General features: G+C 46.9%; 2 protein-coding genes across 2 annotated transcripts; one reads left to right on the top strand and one right to left on the bottom strand.

The window, feature by feature from the left end:
* Positions 1 to 405: 405 nt before the first annotated feature.
* Positions 406 to 12,182, bottom strand: LOC125954209 (uncharacterized). Its single transcript, XM_049684308.1, has 4 exons — positions 12,061 to 12,182; positions 3,517 to 4,747; positions 2,753 to 3,439; positions 406 to 2,518 (listed from the first exon to the last, which is right to left on the bottom strand). Exons 2-4 carry the CDS (start codon positions 4,728 to 4,730, stop codon positions 1,111 to 1,113), a joined length of 3,309 nt encoding a protein of 1,102 aa, XP_049540265.1. The 5' UTR covers positions 4,731 to 4,747; positions 12,061 to 12,182; the 3' UTR covers positions 406 to 1,110.
* LOC125956392 (uncharacterized) lies at positions 8,161 to 9,870 on the top strand. The gene is made up of 3 exons (XM_049688207.1): positions 8,161 to 8,222; positions 8,870 to 9,444; positions 9,520 to 9,870. The coding sequence occupies exons 1-3, from the start codon at positions 8,161 to 8,163 to the stop codon at positions 9,699 to 9,701; spliced, it is 819 nt and encodes a 272-aa protein (XP_049544164.1). The 3' UTR covers positions 9,702 to 9,870.
* Positions 12,183 to 19,090: the final 6,908 nt, after the last annotated feature.

Here is a 19,090-nt window from a genome sequence, read left to right as displayed (position 1 = left end):
AGGAATCGAAAGAAATGTATCGAAAATGATTTCAGGCCTGAGGTTCATCAAGAGATGGACGAAAGTTTATGAATCTTCAGTTTGTTTTATAGAGTGAAATGATTTAACAAGTACTTTGATGACGACGGCGTACTTCATCGGAAGTGGGCTATACTCAGTTTTCCAACTATGGCTTCTTTGTTGTTTCTTTGTCGCAGAAGTCAATTACCCATAGACTTACAATATGTAATTACTCACTTTCTTATCATCAGATGCAATAACCGACAAGTGACTGCGGTCGTCTTTCTCCATACGGTTTGTATGTTGATACTGTCCGTACTCCATGAGAACAAGCTCTAGCCAACGAGACTTTGCAGGCTGGATCGCGTCGTCTGGTATGCGGCGTAGAACACTTATCATCAACCTTTCTTTATGTAACGTACTGAGAGTGAATGCAAACACGCCCCCTTTCCCTTCCTCCCGCAAATGAAACAAATTCATGTACAACACAAAGTTTTGCGTTCAGCATTCCGGATAACGGATGTTCATATTTCTTTTCGATTTAGACACCCACGGTGGTTAAAACACCCACATGCAACACACACGCACACATTATCCTATAAAAAGCTTAATCGATCTAGCCTACAATCTAGAGACAGACTTTTTCACATTGGCGCTGAATTCGGGTTCGAAATATCACTTAATCATGGCCACGTACACCTCGCAGCCCAACCATATCTACGTAGTCTTCTCTACACAGCTGATCAGCTGCTTAGGAGTAAGCTTAGTGCGTGTGCGCTATTCTTAATTCATTGGCCCATCGAAGAGGGTATTCGAAATGAGAAATCGAGAAAGGCATTCGAAGCGCGCTCAGTAGAAGCAGAAATGAAGCGCGATAGAAGAAGTTCAATCGAGATGTATTACATATCCTAAAGCATCGCTAACTAATCAGAATTCTTAATTCATGGTTCCTTGTGCTTATGCGTAAAAGAACATACTAAGTCATCCTAGTATACATTGTGTCATCGAACACACTGTAACGCACTCGCGGAAAAGACGAGTATTCCGCTTACTACCTATCACTTAATCAGGTAAAAGACATTCTTGCTTGGCAGGCCCCCGTCCGTCCCCCTAGACTCGGTGTTTGACCCGCAAACCGAGCACATGGGTGAGCAGAAAGCTTTCGAGCGGCTCGGCGAACTGGTGCAACAGATTGTCCACGATCAGCACGAGCAGATCGAAGTACTCGCGTACGTAGTCGGCGCTCCCGCACTGTTCGTTCTTCGCGAAATAATCGGCAATGTTTTGCGGTGGCCCGGTAGGCCACCGGTACTCATGCTCGGACGGTGGCTGCTGGGCAAACACTTTCTGGCCACACTTGCTCATCAGCGCGAACGCTACGTGCACAAAGTCCCGATAGTTGATGCTGTGGCTGCGCATCTTGTGCAGCAGCACATCGTGCTCGATGTGCCCGAGCGAATATAACCGCATCGTCTTGATGATGTCCTGGCGGCGCTGTTGCAGGAAGCACTGGATCTCGTGTCGCATTCGATGTAACCGTGCTTCCGTACTAGGCAAACCGATCGGTATGTGGGAGTTTGTGGCCATGCTACGAGCATGGCTGCTGCTCCTGGTGTTCACCGCACTATTGCTGAGCATCGAGCCGGAGTTGGCGGCTGGAGGATTAATTCTTGAGGAAACTGGGTTGTGCCTGGATGATCTGTCTGACGTTGCCATTGCAGCGGCGGTGGTGGTTTCGCCGGCTGGTTGCTTGGATGATGTTACAGCAGCGGAGGATTTGCCCGTTGCTCGATTGTTGGATGAAGCGTTGCTGTTTTGCTTTCCCGGTGGACGACCACGTGGTCGTGTGCCTGGAATCTTTGGTGAGGTCGTGGTGGTGGTGGTGGTAGTGGTGGTGGTAGTGGTGGTGGCGTTCGTCGCTGACCGTCGGTACGGTTCGTTCAATTTCTTCATTTTGCTAGTTGGAGTAGGAATAAGAACGGTAGTGGTGGTTGTGGTGTTGGTGGTCGGTACCGCTGCTACTGGTATCGGTATTTCGGGTGACAAGGACCGCTTTTGTGGTGATCTTCCTTCACGGCTGATGCCGCCGCCGCCGCTTTGCATCTTTTTCGACGATTGTATGATCGTTGGTCGTTGCAGCTGTGTAAGTAACACTGGGAGGGATGGCGCCGGTAAGGTCGTTGGTATGGCACCCGGTCGGATTGCTATCGGTCTCGTGGCACTCGACGGTGGTGGAGGATGTTGTGGAACGGCGTGGGGGGTGGTATTGGTGGTGCTACTGACGGTTGTTACGATTCCGCTCATTAGAGGGTAAGCCTCAAGGTCCAGTGGTGCCGGTGGTCTCGTCGACGGTTGGTTAATTACCGTTGGCCGCACGATCTCGGACAGCATGCGGGAAGAAGGTGGTTCCTTGTTCGTCGAGGGCGACGTTGTGGACGTGGGGGATACTGCTACCGACAGTTTGGACGGGGAGATGATCTTGGGATTGCCATTATTTCTCTCCACTGGTGAACGATTCCTGAAAAGAAAGAAGTACCGAATTAATATGATTACTATTTATGGAATTGGTCAGTGTTCCACCGACCTTCTACTGCGCGGTGTGCCGTGGCCCAGGGCGCAACTAGTCATCACCATTCAATGGTCAATGAGTACTATGATTCGGAGCAAAAATTTACAGGATTTGCGAGCCAATCGGAGGTTGCCGCGATCGCGCTTACTAGGATCTCATTGGGACTAAGGACTGACAACTTACCTCGGGTTCACGGTTAGGGTAGTTCCGGGCGGTAGAACGATGCCCGGATACATCGAGTAATCGAGCGGGGCACTATTATAGTGCGTCGGATCAGTCTTGGCGAAACCATACTGAGGTGGCGGGTAGCTAGTCGCAGAGATAGGATGCTGCTGGTGCAGGATGTTGTGCTGTTGATGCGGATGATGGTTTCCACCTCCCGGTGACACTGACGTCAGTGCCGTACTCAGCAACGACGAATCACTGCTATGATGATACGGATTATGCTGATGATGCTGATACTGCTGTTGATGCTGTTGATGCTGTTGGTATTGCTGTTGCTGCTGTTGCTGTTGTTGCTGTTGCTGGAGGTAGGCTAGTTTATTGAGGTGACTGTGATAGTACGCCAGGTATGCCTGCTGTTCCACCGGTGACAGCAGATGAACCCCTGGCGGTGGCGGAGGAATACCGCTACGATACCAGTCTTCGATTTGCGCAAACGGATACTGATATAGCGGCAGCTGGGCCGGATGGTGCGGGTAGTATAGTGAACTACGCGGTGTCGCCACGATCTCGGGGGAGATGGTGGCCAAGGAACTCCCACCACCACCACCACCACCAGCACTAGTAGCGGCAGTACGTATCTTCGTACCTCCATCGCTCAACCGTTGCCTTCGATCGTAGTCACGTGGTGGTGAAAAGGCGGATTTTCTAAAATGAAAAAAAAGATACAAACCATTAACGACGCGATCGCACGCACACACACACACAAGCATAAGGATACACACCTTTTAGCTGGTGGTTCTCCGTAGTCACCACCACACCTGAGTGGTCCCGGCATCGAGTAAAATGTTTCCGGGGACGGTTCCGGTGGTTCAATGATGCGATAATACCGGTCTTGCTCCTTGCGCCGCACCTGTACAACCCTCGATGACAGCGGTACCGCTAGATCGTACTCCGACGGTACGTACCGGTCGTAGGAAGGATAATGATGCATTCGGTTGTTCTGGTGCCGCTCACGTGTCACCCGCTCCGAGTATGGTACCATCACGGACATCCGTCGCTTCGGAAAATCGTCCCTCCTGGGAGTAGGCTTGCGGAGGTCTGATAGAATGCTTCCCGAATATGAGTATGAATCCTGGAGCGGCCTCCGGTCCTGAGGAGGAGTCTGTTGCTGGTGTAGATGACGCAACAAACTGGCACGTACATCACTGGATTGTGCTGGTGCAGGTGCAGGTGCCGGTGGCGGTGGCGGTGCCGGTTCCGGAGCTGGTGGTGGTGTCGATCGTCGAGAGGAGATACTAATGTTCGGATCCGATCGATCCGAGGACGAAAGATCCGACCGGTTAAACCGCTCCGACGTAGCCGTCGTACTTCTTTCGTCGTCCTTCTTGCTACTACCACCCTCGTCCATCGACCGATCATTGGTGAGACCGCGCGAAGGACAATCGATCACCAGCTGGTTCCGCTCGTCATCCTCCTCTTCTTCCTCCTGCAGATCATCCTTGTCGCCACCGATCGGTCCCAGCCCATCGTCCAGCTTGTCGTAGTAGATCTTGGACGGTGGTTGCTGCAGGTTCACATACTTCCGCGGATGGTACTTCCGGTGTCGCTCCATCATCAGCTCGACCTCCTGATCGTCGTCCAGTATTTCGATGATTTCATCATCCTCCTCCTCCGGGTGCAACCGTTGATGATGTTCCTTTTGTTGCTTCTTTTGCTGCTGCAGCTGCAGCTGAAGTTGGACTTGCAGGTGAAGATGTTGCTGTTGCTGTTGCTGTTGCTCGTGCTGCTGCTGTTGCTGCTGAAGGTGCAGAATATCGTGCAGTGGCGGCGACGACGACGACGACTGTTGTTGCTTCTCCAGGTCCATCATTTCATGGCGCCGGATAATGTGCGGATCAGCTATCCGGGTAGCGGGATGATGGTGATGGAGGTGGTGATCCCCTGCACTTTGTTCCCGCTGCCGGGCGGCCAACGTTTGGACAAATTTCTTCCGCATTCTGAAGACGATGAGTTCTGGAAGGAGCACAAGGAACACGAGGAACATTAGCACAGATTAGCACACGGATTAGTAACGCCAAGTGGGCCACCCTCAGAATGCTTTCGCACCAGCGCGTGATGATGACGGTGGTGGTACGACGTAACACTGTGCGGACCCTACCACCAACCGTCCATCCATCCAGTCGATAATAGTCTGGAGCCCGGAATTCATACATCGAAACTCTATGTTATGCAAAAGGAGGGCTTTTCACACCGATACGAGTACACTGAACACGCCACATGGACCCTCCGAATCTGGAGTCACACTAAAGCTTGCTCAGTAATCTATCCCTCTCCTGTGGCGTCTTATCCATTTTATCCAGGCCGAATTTTTTGAACCAACGTGCTAACGGCAGCGAATGATTAGTGATAAACCTTTGGGTTGGGCTGCATATGATAAGATAGGTGTGACTTGGGCGGGGACGGAGAGAATTGAACACCAAAAGAGCAACACCACCGTCAGAATGATGAAAACGCAGCTTATCGATATTTGATATAGCTTCGGCGACGCACGGTTACGGCATGCATGATGGGTTCTGATGAGAAGTACAGATAAAATAGAGCACACGTTTATCGACTTATCCAAATGGGTTGGAGCCGTGAGGATACTAGCACGTATCAGTACGCTTTCCAAAGATACAACACAGACACACGTAAGTCCTCCTCTTGCTCTCTATCTCTTGGAGGGATTTTCAGCGTTGGACTTAACAAGTCTTAGCTTTAAGCTTAAGGTTTATTGTCGGGGTGTCACTTTTAAAATTTGGCATTTGCGATAAGATAAAGGTTGCAGCAGCAGAACTTAAAACAAAACCACGGCGATTCTCGATTCACTTATACACGTGGATCAAACACCTTTCACCATGGACACTACACTACTGTTCCCCTCTGGATCGGTCATCATCTTTTGCTGCACAATAACTGTACTGTCATCACCAGGGGACTACCAACGACTGACTGAGTGACCAACACATCCCAGCACGACGACACCGATCCGTAAGACTACTACCTGATCGACTGTGTATCTGAATGCGTCTAGGTTGGTTCCTGCTAGCGGCAGATCGAAACACTGAGATCACAGCGTGTCTAGACTAGAAGAAGATCAACCGGCATCTTATGGGAAACAGACGCGAGTTAGACGCGCGTTGTTGATCTGTCTGGATCGCAATGTCTAGCTACTGCTAGACACTGGTGGATCTTCGGAAGTTCCCCAAGATGGTTTGTGTTTTGTTTTCGCAATAGCAACCCCACACACTATCGATACGAGTCCTACTGTTTCCCACGCGGCACGAGCCACAGACACACACTCTCCTCTCTCTTTCTCTCTCTGACACAACAGCGGAACGGAATATTGTTTATTGTTTCTGGAGAGTATTAATGGGGATTTTGGTCTGGCAACAAAACGGTCCGAAAATACAAACCAACCTCCTGCTGCCCGACGAATCACACAAGCCACCGTCTTCCTCCTCCTCCGACTACTACTCTGCCGCTTTGAAGTGACTTCCTCGGAAATCCAGTCGTTCAATGACCGTTCACTAGCAGCAGCAGCAAGCACAAGAACCATTGCCCCTGCGGTACTACTTTCAATTGCAGTAGCCTACTGTCGCAGTAGCCTGCGACTGTCGACATTTATGAGATCTCTTAAAAGGTCCGCGCAAACAGCACGCACTAGCGCCGCTGGTGACACGCTGCCGTCAGGAAGGTGGACACGGACAGAATGAATCCGAAGAGAAAGGATTTGCCCGTCCGGCTGCGGTCGCAACGTTGAGTGTGTGTTTCGGGTATTAGATCCGCGCATTGTGACGATGACGGTGGCGGCATCGACGACTATCCGGACCGGGAGTACGTGTCCTTTGGCTGCTCCAGCAGTATTGCGCCACGTCAGGCATCACGCAACCCAACCCAATCTCCCACGGGTACCACATACCGTCGCCACACCACCTTTCTGGGAGCGTCGCGTACTACAGAACGCGGCGACGGCGCTCTCTGCAATTCATAGGCCATGCCTCCTCGGACTCGGACTCGGGCAGCAAATACACGCAGTAGCAGTAGGTACCGCGGTCCCAGCACACAGAGGCGTATGAGAATAGAACACGCAATACACCACCCAGGCCAGGGGGTGGCGGACATGAAGTCATGCAGACGTCGTACACCACTCTCTACGCATCGTTACTGACCTACTCCACCACACTCGAGAGACTGTAATGATGATGGGTGTTGTGTGCTAGCCTATCTAGCTCCCCCGCACCCTGCACTGTAAACGGTTACAACAAAAAGGATTGAATTCATTCATCTGTTTACCTTTTCCTTTTTTTTTTTAGACGCAGTCCGAGAACTGCAGATGTCGAATGCACCACAAATCGGATAGTGATGTCGACATGTTGTTGATGAATAAGACATGACGCCAGCGTCTGACTCAGTGCACAAGCCAAAGAGTGGGGTCTATACCATATTCAATACTACTGCTAAAGTAAAATTAATAGAAGAAAAAAGGGCGACCCGATTTTCCTACGCATACATCCAATCCGACTAACCAATCACTCGATCTATTTCCAATTTCTAACATTAAATATTTATATAGATAATGCATGCCCCTGCCCCCCTGCCGGTGATGGTAATCGGCCACAACTCTTCGTCATATTACCACCACTATTGGACGGATTTCCTTAGCAAAGACCACCCCAATCCTCTAATCAGACGACGATCATTTGATAATCGATCGAGCGAGAATAGTGCGACCAGAAAGGCTGTGGCGTTTAACGGGAAGATCGATCTTAGAGGAGATTTCACGTGCAACCAACCACCAACCAGATGAGGTAACGCTTTTCCCCCTAATGGTTCTGTGTCTCTTTGTGCAATCGAACACACACACACACACGCACAAACCGACACGGGCGTGCGCTCTTATCGTTTACGATTGGAGCGAATTAATAATTAAGATCTTGCTTTGTGGCTGTAATCAATTATTGATCGGGCTGATAAATGTATGACGCGGAGAAGGATAATAGCACGCTTCGGACAAGTGTGTCACACCCTTTGGCCACCCTTGGCACCCTTTCTCTCCTTATCATACACACAGTCATATAGCGAGAGAGCGAGCGTTGAGGTCATTCGATATGCTTTGTTCCCTTATGCGCATCCACAGTTTGACCTGTGGAACAGGGGGAATGAACAGTTTTTATCTGTCCTTAAGTGTGTCTTTAAGCCCTTAGGAAATACAAAGATAGACATGATCTTCGATGAAAACAAAATTTCTAGATTTCGTATGCATTCATTCTTGGTAAAATTTGGCAAAGAAGGGTGTATGGGAGTTGTTGGAAATGCATATTGTTATTAAGTAAGTCAATTGTTAAGCCCTTGAGGACGTCATTCCCCAGGACTTATTCCTTTTTATGCTAATTTTTGACATGTATCTTTCCTTTGAGTTGATAGAACATAAAATTTTGAATAAATTGTCTCGTTCTAAATCATATTATTCGATTCTAAATCATATTAATCATATTATTAGTTAATAACAATGTTTGTATTGAATATGTTTTAGCATACCACGAAAGCATGGAGTATTTGTCATCAAATTAATTCTTTTCAATCATCATCACTATTAGCTTGAATGGTGATAAAATGAATTTATAACCCATGGAATATCGATTCAACATCGATCGATTCTAACCGACTAAAATGACAGCAATTTTATAAAACTCGTATAGATAATTAGATTAAACATGTTTTTTGCCATCCAATTTTTACATCTAACCTTAAATTTAGGCACTTCATATCCCCGTGAACAAAAGCATGTACTGTTGACAACACGATATTGTGTTACTTCAGACTAGAAGGTTTTCTCATGAGTGGATAAATAAGACGACATGCAACACGTTTTTGCATCGACATGTACCTCTTTAGCGTAACAAACTATGTAGCAATCTCTCCTTTACTTCCTCAAGTACCCAATCATTTGAGTCCATTTCTACAGACGCAATCGGCGCACCTCGCGTTGTAGTAAGCAATCAATCGAAGCAAACAATGCGCCAGAGCAACGCCGAATGCTGTCTTAGCAGCCCTACTACCGCAGGTCAAAGGCATTTTGGCGCGAACGCAAAGATGCGCTCGCGATAGCGGTAGTCAACGACATGCCGCGCGTACGCAGGGTACTTTACCCGCTCCTGTCCGACCTACGGTCTGTGCGGTTGTTTGGCCGGTACATCCCCTCGAGAAAGGGAGGGAGTACGTAAGGGTACGACGTACAAGGAGTCCATACCTTCGTTTGCTCCCGTTAAATGACGCGTTCCTTTTTTTTCCTATTCGTCGTCGCCTACCTAGCGCCCAAACGGGGATTCACTGTTCAAATCGGCAACACAGCAGAAGGTCGCGGGCGAACAACGAACAACACTCTGAACGATATGAACCGGAGAACCGTATAAAAGGATTGCCGATTGCCGGAGCATCTATCAAACGGTGCTCTTCACTCGAACAGTGCATACAGCAGTGTAGTAGGAATCATTTCCCAAATAAAACCTCAAACCAAAACCCGTCTCCCATCACCATGAAGTGCGCAACGATCATCTGTGCCGTCGGTGTTGTCCTGGCAGCAGGCTTGCTGACCACCCAGGCCGCTCCGGAAGAGCAAGCTTCAGCAAGTGCTGCCGTTGCCGACAGTCCGGCTCTCAACACGCTCTGTAAGTAATAGTCGATACCGTGACAAAAGCCTGGATCTGCTAAAGCACAACTCCATTCGATCTTTCTGCCTTCAGTTGACGAACTTCCGGAGGAGACGCACCATGCGGCGCTTGAGAACTACCGGGCCAAGCGTGCCACCTGTGATCTGGCCAGTGGATTCGGTGTAGGCAGCAGTCTATGCGCTGCACACTGCATCGCCCGTCGCTATCGTGGCGGTTACTGCAACAGCAAGGCCGTTTGCGTGTGCCGCAACTAAGCAACATGAAAGACCGGAAGCACGACATCAAATGGAATGTGACAAATGTTTAGCAACACCAGCGCTGTGATGAAAATCCTATTTTTTTATGTCCTCAAAGGAAAGCAATACTATCTGTGAGAAGCATTCAGAAATGTTGCAATAAATGTGCAGGCTTCGTAATTGGAAACTTGGTGAACAAATTCTTATTTGACACACATCACGCAAGTGTACGATGTAGTCATACAGGGTACAAAAGAAAGAACTCTGATAATTCCAAGCTATGCCGTGATCCCTTTCAAGGGATCGAACAGTGACTAGCCCTCGGATTATATAAGTGGTTTTGTAAGCGTCCGGAACACTCGAATACATTTACAGATTTGGTTTGTTTTGAAGAGACAACTACGATTCGTATACACCTCACCTTGTATCAAGGTATAGTACAGACCAAAGAATAGTAAAGATTTGGTAATCGGTATCATTCCCGTAATAAAAATTATTGTTTGATGCCGCTCGGTACTGGCTCAAAAGAATTGCCAAAACAGCTGCGGTTGATGGTTCCAGCTGAACAAGTATGGTCTGGATTAGGACCAGGCTGAGTATCTTAGACTTACAAACATGTCGCGGATTCGTACATATTCTAATGAAAGATACAAACTCTGGCCTGTTTCCAATGTCGGGAGTTTTTTTTCTCTTCGCATCTTTCCACATTGCAGGATGCTCTTTAAAAGATTCTTTCACCACGCTACAGAATGTGCAATATTGCATAAGGCGATGTCTTCGCTTTGCTTTGGTAATAATTTATTTACTTTACTGTGCCATTGATCGACTGTCTCTAGATTGTTTGCCTCCAGATTCTACAAATATCGTAGCTTTGCCAAAATAAACATTTAGTTAAAGTATAACAAAACATGAAACGCCAAAATCGCAGACTAACATTGGCAGTACCATTAATACTGAATGGATTTAGTGCTGCGGACACGTGGCGCGAACGAGTTACGTTGGAAGATCAGGCAGGAAAGTGTGTGTGTGTATGTGTGTATTTACTGTTTGCTGAAACACAGCTCCAAGAAGGAATGTTTCGTTTTCAAAAAAAAAAGGAAACCTTCTTCCGAACATATTTACTCTGTAACAACTGGAACCACGTATCTCCCATGGTCCATGGGTGGTATCGAGTGCCAATTGAAGGTCCTCCACGTCGTGGCTCTGCTGTGCAAGCACAAGCAGAGTATATGTTAATATAACTGTCGTCCTCGTTTTGTGCTCTCTTCTATGACCCTAGCGACGGTTCGTGTGGTCCTAGACATGTCTTCTAACACAGCAACAATGAAGTGGGTGCTGGCCAAGGTTCTGCTGCTCCAGCATACCATCTGGTTTCAATGTCACTCGACCTCGACAACAGAACACACGCACGAACGGTTCAGATGTAAACGATTTTGTGCCGTTGAAAACAAAGTGGTGTAATGGACACGTCAAATGGGTTTGTTTTACGATGATCAACCGAAAAACCGAAATAAAATTGTCTTTTCTTCCAAAGCGATATTATAAAAGTAATAACAAGTGATATTATATTGCTTTCTATAACTGAGCAAGCCCATAAGCATGATTAAGCCGCGTTTTGATTATAAACTTGAAAAGCCTGGAAACAGTAAGCGAAACCTTTCTCAGAATCGGTTTATAGCAAACAGTTAATGATAACCGTTAGGGGGAAACCCCGGATTGCTACTGAAACCGTCTACTCCACACAACAACAATACAAGAAAAAACCCAAAGCAAACAGGCAATACAAAATCCATCGTAGTACCATCGCAAAAAAGGAATCCCATTTCCCGAAAAAAGTGCCACAAACTATCGGGAATTCCCACGAGCGCGTACATACCTCGCAACCGAGATGACCATGCTTCGGATTCTCGCATCGAAGAGCATACCGTCGTAATACGGTGCCTCTTCTATCGTTCACTAGTATGTACGCTGATCCCGTTGCTATATAAACGGTGGTTGCTGCCTACTACGAGCGCCTGTGCTACACTGACAGCAAGACGATCGTCTCGATGGAGTTGGTAGACGTACAGCGTGATAGGGGGTACAGGTACGTATAGCGGGCAGACACACTTGAACCAACAATATGAGAATCTTCGTCCCGCCAGTTCTGGCCGAGACGAATTCTGGAAAACAAGATCTGCAGCGGATTCACCCAAACAAGTGTGAGTGATATTTTTTGGGACAGAGTCACTACTAAATCTCTTGTAGGAAAAGAATCTCCTGTTTCTCAGGATAAGGGGAAGGTTGAAAACTGGTGTCACTGAGGATCCTGAGAACTACTTGAGGCGCGGTCTAAACAGAATTACAAACTCATGACCTAGTGCAACTTGATAGATACCTTGTGTCGGCGAACCCGGTGATTGAAGCCTTAATCTGGTACAGTTTTTCCCAGCTGCACGCCACTTGAGAGATGCAGAACGTACGACGAAAGATCTTGAGATCCTTTTACTACGCGATCGTCGCACGATCTCTCGCCGAACAAACACACCGACACGCTTATCACAGAGCACTGAGTAGCAACCGAGCAGCGACATGGGAAATATAAAGGGTTTTTCTGGACGATGAGAGCGGGCCAGGGTAGTATATACCTTGTGTTTTTAAGGGTAGGTTTTTTCCGATTTTGATGGACCATTTTTTTCAGAAAGGTAAAGTGTGGGTAAGGGTAAAAAAAGGTCATACTGACATTTGTAACCGTTCTTTTTTTTTCAATGCCTGCTATACCGTATTGGACGGACCGCATGTAATATACCGGCAATATCAATATGTTATATAGTGATAGGTGGTTCTGTTATTTATATTATCAATGACACGTCACTGTGCTAAATGAATTATTAGTATTTAAAATGAATCTCGTTTAAGTACTCTACTACCTACTTTTGTTCATTGCAGAGTAGATTCTTACGATGATCAATAAAAAACTATATTATAGAATTATAATACGATGGGAGTTGTTCTTTCGCCGTGAAACTCGATTTTCGCCGTGAAACTGAAAATTACAGAACATAAACATATACTTCAATAGTTTATTCAGAACGTCAATTGAATGCATATGCGTATTTTAATCATTTTAATCACATCACTTGATCATTTTTCTATTCAAACCGTATTCTGTTGTTTGTTTAAAGCTGTTTAAAGTGGAAGAATCATAAACAATTCTCTTATAAAATAGTAAAGAATACCATTCTAGTTTTACTATCAAACTGGACACGTGTACCGTGCCATTAGCTGCTACTTTCAACGTTTTTAAATTTTTGTTTGCATTCATTGTTCTGATCTTTTTCCATGTTCAATTTCAAATAAAGCAAAAAAGCATTACAAAATGCATTTTATGAGAATAACATAATTACAAATTTTATTAAATACAATTTTAGCAACACAATAATTCTGTAATAAATCAACTTTTATGCAAGCAGTGAAATCGACACTAAAAACGCTGTCTCATTTTGTATGTAATTCTTATAAGAATATTGAAGCATTTGCTCTTTCACGGTTCACTAGTGGTGACAGAAATCATATTAATAAGTACTTCAATCAGATTTTCAAGACTATATGTAGTCTCGAAACATACAAAAAGTCCACTCCACGAACTTACAATGAATAACATTCAAGTCCCTCTACAGTCATTGTCTACAGACAATGAGTAAGGACTTTTAGGTTACAATTACTGATAACAAGTATGAATAATTATGAGCAACTCTTTCAAGCACTTGAATGACGCACTTATTTCGAGAAATACAATTTTCAAGCAAACAGTCGAGCATGAGAACAGCATGTAGAACGCAAGTGATTTGTCACTAGTAGCCAAAACGTTGCGCCTTAGTTCGCTTCTCAACCCGCAGGCGGCCCCCTGATCAAAACGTAACATTCGTCTATGTTAGTGGTCCGTTCGAAGGCAACCAACCGAAAGGGCAGTCGATGCCACGCGCGGGCCCCTTTTTATACAATGCCCGCCCAGGTGTCCACCTCACTATATCATTCGGCAATACGGCAGGGCGACATTCCGATATCTTATCAACACTGCTCATGCGGCATATGACAGATGGACGATCGTCAGGGACATCGGGGTTTGAATTCCAAAAATATTTTGCATATACCTTCTCCTCATCCAGCTCTCTTCGCGTTCTTTTCGCTGCTGACGCGGTGATAAGACCAAATCGTCAGGCGAAGCGTCACGTGAAATGACATCCCGAAGATGGAATGGCTATCTAGTGCGCGAATCCTACGCTAAATATGCGCAACGTGTTCACATACGCTGTGCAGACCTTGGACCACCCATTCCGCACGGAACACGTGTCCATTTACGGCGGATAAACCGAAATTCCAGCTTGTGTATGTGATCGATAAAAGCAGCAGCGAAAAAGAAATTAGCAAGAACCATCCAGAACTGGGTTGTTATTGAGTTGCGAGTTCCAGATGAAAACCTTCATCAAATAATGATTAGATTTGTGTCAATATTGAACCCAGCGGGAACACAGGCACACGTTTCGGGTGGAAAAGTGTCTCCGTTTTCACGAAAACGGCTGACACGCAGCAGTTATATCGTCTTCAGGTTCTCCGACTTCTCTGAATTCCCTCTATTTGATCAGCTGCCGTGCCGATTCCGATACAACACACAACCACGCACAGAAACCAAGAACACGGTTATGTGTGTGCTCTATGAAAAGGACCATACTGGGGCGCCGGATTGTGCTGTAGCACCACCAACCAATGTCGTCGGGGAGGAGCTCCTCTATTTCTCGGATCGCTGGTAAAAGCACAGTTTCATCGTGCGCTGTCGTCGTACGCGGTGTACTGGCAGGCAAGTGGTGCTCTGACTTCTACTTATAACACAGTTGAAGCCGTTATCGGTTGAGAGGAGAGTTCGCGAGTGCGATCGCGAGTGGCAAATGATGATGATCGCACGGATCCTGCCGCGCAAAGCAACTAACAATAATAATAATAATATGCTGCTACCTCCATTCAGGGCATATGTATTGCTTTGCATTTGAGCGCGACACCAATCCTGCGCGCGGTGACTTCTGGGTTAGCTTGGCTGACTGGCCTGTGGCTGGAACTGATAACGAAAGGCAATCGTTTTTCTTACTCTCGCCCTCCCCTTTTCTATGTGTAGTCCCGCGGCCACAACTGCCTCGGGTTCCACATGATCGCACACGCATTAAACGCCAATCCAAGCAGCAACAGCAGCAGTAGTACGTGGGATACACTAGAGAACTGGGCCAATCGATCGAGGGAAGGAAGAATCTGCGCCTAAAATCTGACAGCAAGAACATTTCCGAATCATTTCCCACTTTTCCCGTTTAGCTTACCTTCCGTTCTTTTTCCAGTATTTTCTACCAAACAGGATTCAGGTTTATGGGGTTTTGACGATCTCTGTCCACGACCAGCTGTTATGACACTCGAATGCGTTCGGTTCGGGAACGAAATGTGGGCGTTGTACTGGTAACAGGCATTGAAGCTGGTAACGTTTCCACACAAATTACGCCTCTATCACCTCTTGTAGATCGTTTCCTGTCCGTGCACTTCAAGGGATACACACACACGATGACCTAGATGATGTAAAATCTGTTTCTTGTTGGGCACCACACGTCGAAGGAAAGTTCGTTTTGATTGTCGCGTTTTCCGTCGTCGAGAATTCGGACAACACGTGGTCGCGGAGTCTCGATACACAGAAAATCAAACACACGCGTCACACACTGCGTTCTGATGGCGCCGGTCCAATTCCTGACCAATGGCTTTCGCGCGCAGAGGAGGGGATTGTGATGTGTCGATCCCGGACTAAACACTGGCACTGCGCCACAGGCTTTGCTGGCTGGCTCACTCCTAAGCGCGCTGCTTGCCGATGGGTTCCGGGTCCGGGCCAAAATGATAACCTCCACATGTTACGCGCGCGCGCACCCCGCGGACTGCTCCGGCTGTTGCTGCTGCTGCTGCTGCTGTGGTGTCACACACTGTGTGTGTCTTGCGTTTGTTTTGTTTTTCTATGCCGCTTCTTCCCTCTTCTAATCCCTCGGCAGCCTCGGACTTCGGCGCTCCTGCCTCTTCCTTTTTTGCTGGTCCCGTCCGGTTTATGGGTTTTTGATAAGCGGCCCCTTGCTGCTCTCTAGCGCTCTATCTTGGCTTGGCGCGACGATGGCGCGCCTATAAAAGGGTTTGCCAATCGGTTTCAGTTCAGCGTGCGCGGCGCTGATGGCAGATGCGCGCACGATGCTCCTGGCTCTGCAGTCGCGGTTACGAACGGGGGAGAACTCTTAGTAGAATCCTCGATCAGCATCAGCCCCGGTTTTGGTTCGTCGACATGGATCTTAGTAGGCGACTTCACAGTCGGAAACCAAAACCACAACGCGTGGTGTTCCAGCACTTTCTACTTCGCCGCTTATGAGAGATGTGGCGACTGCTGCTACTACTAGTAACTTCGACGGTTCAGGAGAGGCCTTGCCCAGCCGATCGTGTGTCTCCTCCTGCGAGCAGTGACTGGTTCTTAATAGATTTTATCACTTTTTCGCCCTCTTTACTCACATCCGTTTTACACAATCACGAATTCAAGCTAGTGGTGACATCGTGATGACTCAAAAGATCCCGGGTTGCTTTGTTTACTACGGACCCTCACGAAAAACGGACACTACACACTTTAGTCCACCAGAGAACAAGAGACAAGCTGGGAGGAAAACCACGCGCGACGAGACGAGAGTTTGTATCGGTTTTTCGGTATCGAGAGCCCACCCAGTATTCACTGGATGATAACACACTCGGGCACACACGCACGCACGCACGCACGCACGCCACCTCTTTCCGCACCGGCGGCAGCGACACTTTTGAAATGCGTGCCGGAATGTGCCGGTCCCTTTTATAACCTTCCAGACCCATGCCATCCATATCGCTGTCGCGCACATACACATACACTCGTGCTCGCTCACTCCGCTGGCAGAACAGAACGGGGCTGCTGTGCTGTGAGCCGAAATTGTACAAGGAAAACATTCATCGCATGGCACAACGGGCGGACTTTCTGCTGAGGCCCGTAGAAAAAGGATGAGGTCCGCAACAGTGTATGGTGACGGTGATGGTGGTGGGGGGGTTGGTATTACGTTTCAATATCTGGATCGTGTTTGCGTCTGGCGATCGTCCACCAGGGCAGTTATAACGGGTGCCGCATACATGTACATTGGTACGCAGGGGGGCGGGGGATAAGGATAGCATGGAGCGCGGTTTGTCGCGCATAGCCTCGTGAGTAAGCGATAAAGCGAAATGTTGATGTGGAGTGAATACGATCTGCACACCCCGACAAATGAGGGTGCAAATTCCAAACTCGTGTACCGGCTTACTGAGGTGCGCGAAAATGGCTTGGAAAACTATCCTCGCCCGAGGAAGGAGCCGCTGCGATCCTCTTGAAGTTATGCTGAATGCTCTGAAATCATAGCAAAAGAAAAAAAAGAATTGCGAAGAGAAAGATCGAGAGAGAAGAGAAAGAGAACAAATAGCAAAAGAATAATAGATCCCGAGTCAACAGAACACGTGCGTCTTCGCGCCTTGCTACGATCACTAACACGCGTGCGTGTCCTTTCCGGTTGTGATAAGGTCGAGACGTCGAGACGTTGGATATGCTGCGGCCCGAATTATGCGCGTTCCTCTTGTTCTCTTTTGCGGGATTGGTATTGTATGCTGCGGACTTCTTTCTTTTCTTTTTCTTCTTGTTTGGGTTTCTGCGAAAGATAAATAAAAGTTATTGTTTATGTTATGTCTTGTTGGATGTTCGTTTATTTGGCGGTCGATGGATCGGAAAAGTGATCACAAAAGAACCCGCCGTTACTATTGTTTGGGTAGAAACAACAATTAACCGCAAACTGCAAGCGAACGACCGGCTACACTATCTCTCTACAGGCTAATATCTGCCACAGAACACCATGTTAGAAGACGCGCATTTCTCGAAAAAGGTGGCGTTAATTAGTATACCAATCCGGCTTCTTGGAAGATCGTTTTCCGTCCAAAAAGTCAATGATTGTACTTCGCGTGTCACGTGTTGGCCGGGAGGTGGAGAAAAGCTGGAGAAAACTCTTCTTCGTCGGGAAATTGCGATAAGCGGACGGAGAAAACATTATATTGCAGCTGTGGCTCATTCTCGTATTCGCGCCGTCTTGGCGGCGTGACTCAACTGATTGCAATATCTCCAGCCTCCCGCAATACTCCCTGCCCCGTGCCTGTGATATGGGAATGATAGGTGTTATGAGCTGTCGAATGAAAACGCCCATGCAATCGCTAGTTAGCCCCACCGGATATGGCTGCTGAAAGGTTTATCAACAAATCGTTGGTAACCGGTCACGGCGTAGCACGAGTCACACCGCCGGGGATCCTCGAGCAAGGCGCAAACGTAACATGATGTTTCAGCAATAAACGGGTTGCTTATTTTTATCAGCCTCAGATACGTTTTCTAGGAATCGAATTATACGTCTATTAATAAACCTCTTGGCGTATGTATTGATTGAGGTAGGTTGTCGCGAATTAAAAACGAAAAGGTACTGGCGATCATGTTTACGCGATTTTAAGTTCCACAACACAATTTTCCTAGGAAAGATACCCCCCAGGGAGCACCAAGGACACGATCAACCAGTAGGAAACAAAAGAGGCATGATTTACGCGCAAGTATGAGATGGAAACGTTCTCTTTTTCGTATCAGAATAGTTTTTCCAAAGAATCCACTTCTATCTATCGTTCATTTTAATCAACTGCTTCCATAATCGATAAAGCAATCAGTTCCAAGAGCTTTATTATTAGCTCCGTTTTCACACATTCCAACAGCATTTTACAATGTCCGTTCTCAAAGCGACTACGTCCATTATTCCTTAGACTCATTCCTTGATTTGTTGAGTGACTCATGTCTGAAACAGTTATTCATTTCCTTTATAGACCATAATAAATGGTCTGTTCTCTACAAACACAATACAGCAAAAAAATATTTGAAGAGAGCGAAACAAAATCAGAGTAAAACATTTTAACGATCACTCAAAGTGCATCAATATGTTGCTCCTTAGTCATCTGCAACCATACAATACATGTGGCCTAAATAGACGAGAAAGAATTTTAAATTGTAAATAGAGAAAGTTAAAAAGACTACGCTTAAATGTCACTGTAATATTCTCATTAAAACTAGAGACGATTGTCCTTCAACGTAGCCAATATTAATTACTGTCGAAAGGAAAAGTCCAAGAGTGAAATTATAGCAAATATTGAGGTTGAACTTCAGGTCCCTTTCGGACCTATCAGTAAGGAAATGATAACGACATTATGACCCCGACGTTATTTCCGTTCATTTGAGCGATTACACCGAACGGAATTAGAAACAAAAAACCAAAACATGTAGTACGATAACATTCGCT

The sequence above is a fragment of the Anopheles darlingi genome, chromosome 3 (genome assembly GCF_943734745.1).
Source record: "Anopheles darlingi chromosome 3, idAnoDarlMG_H_01, whole genome shotgun sequence".
Lineage (NCBI taxonomy): Eukaryota > Metazoa > Arthropoda > Insecta > Diptera > Culicidae > Anopheles > Anopheles darlingi.
This window is presented reverse-complemented; position numbering and strand designations above follow the sequence as displayed.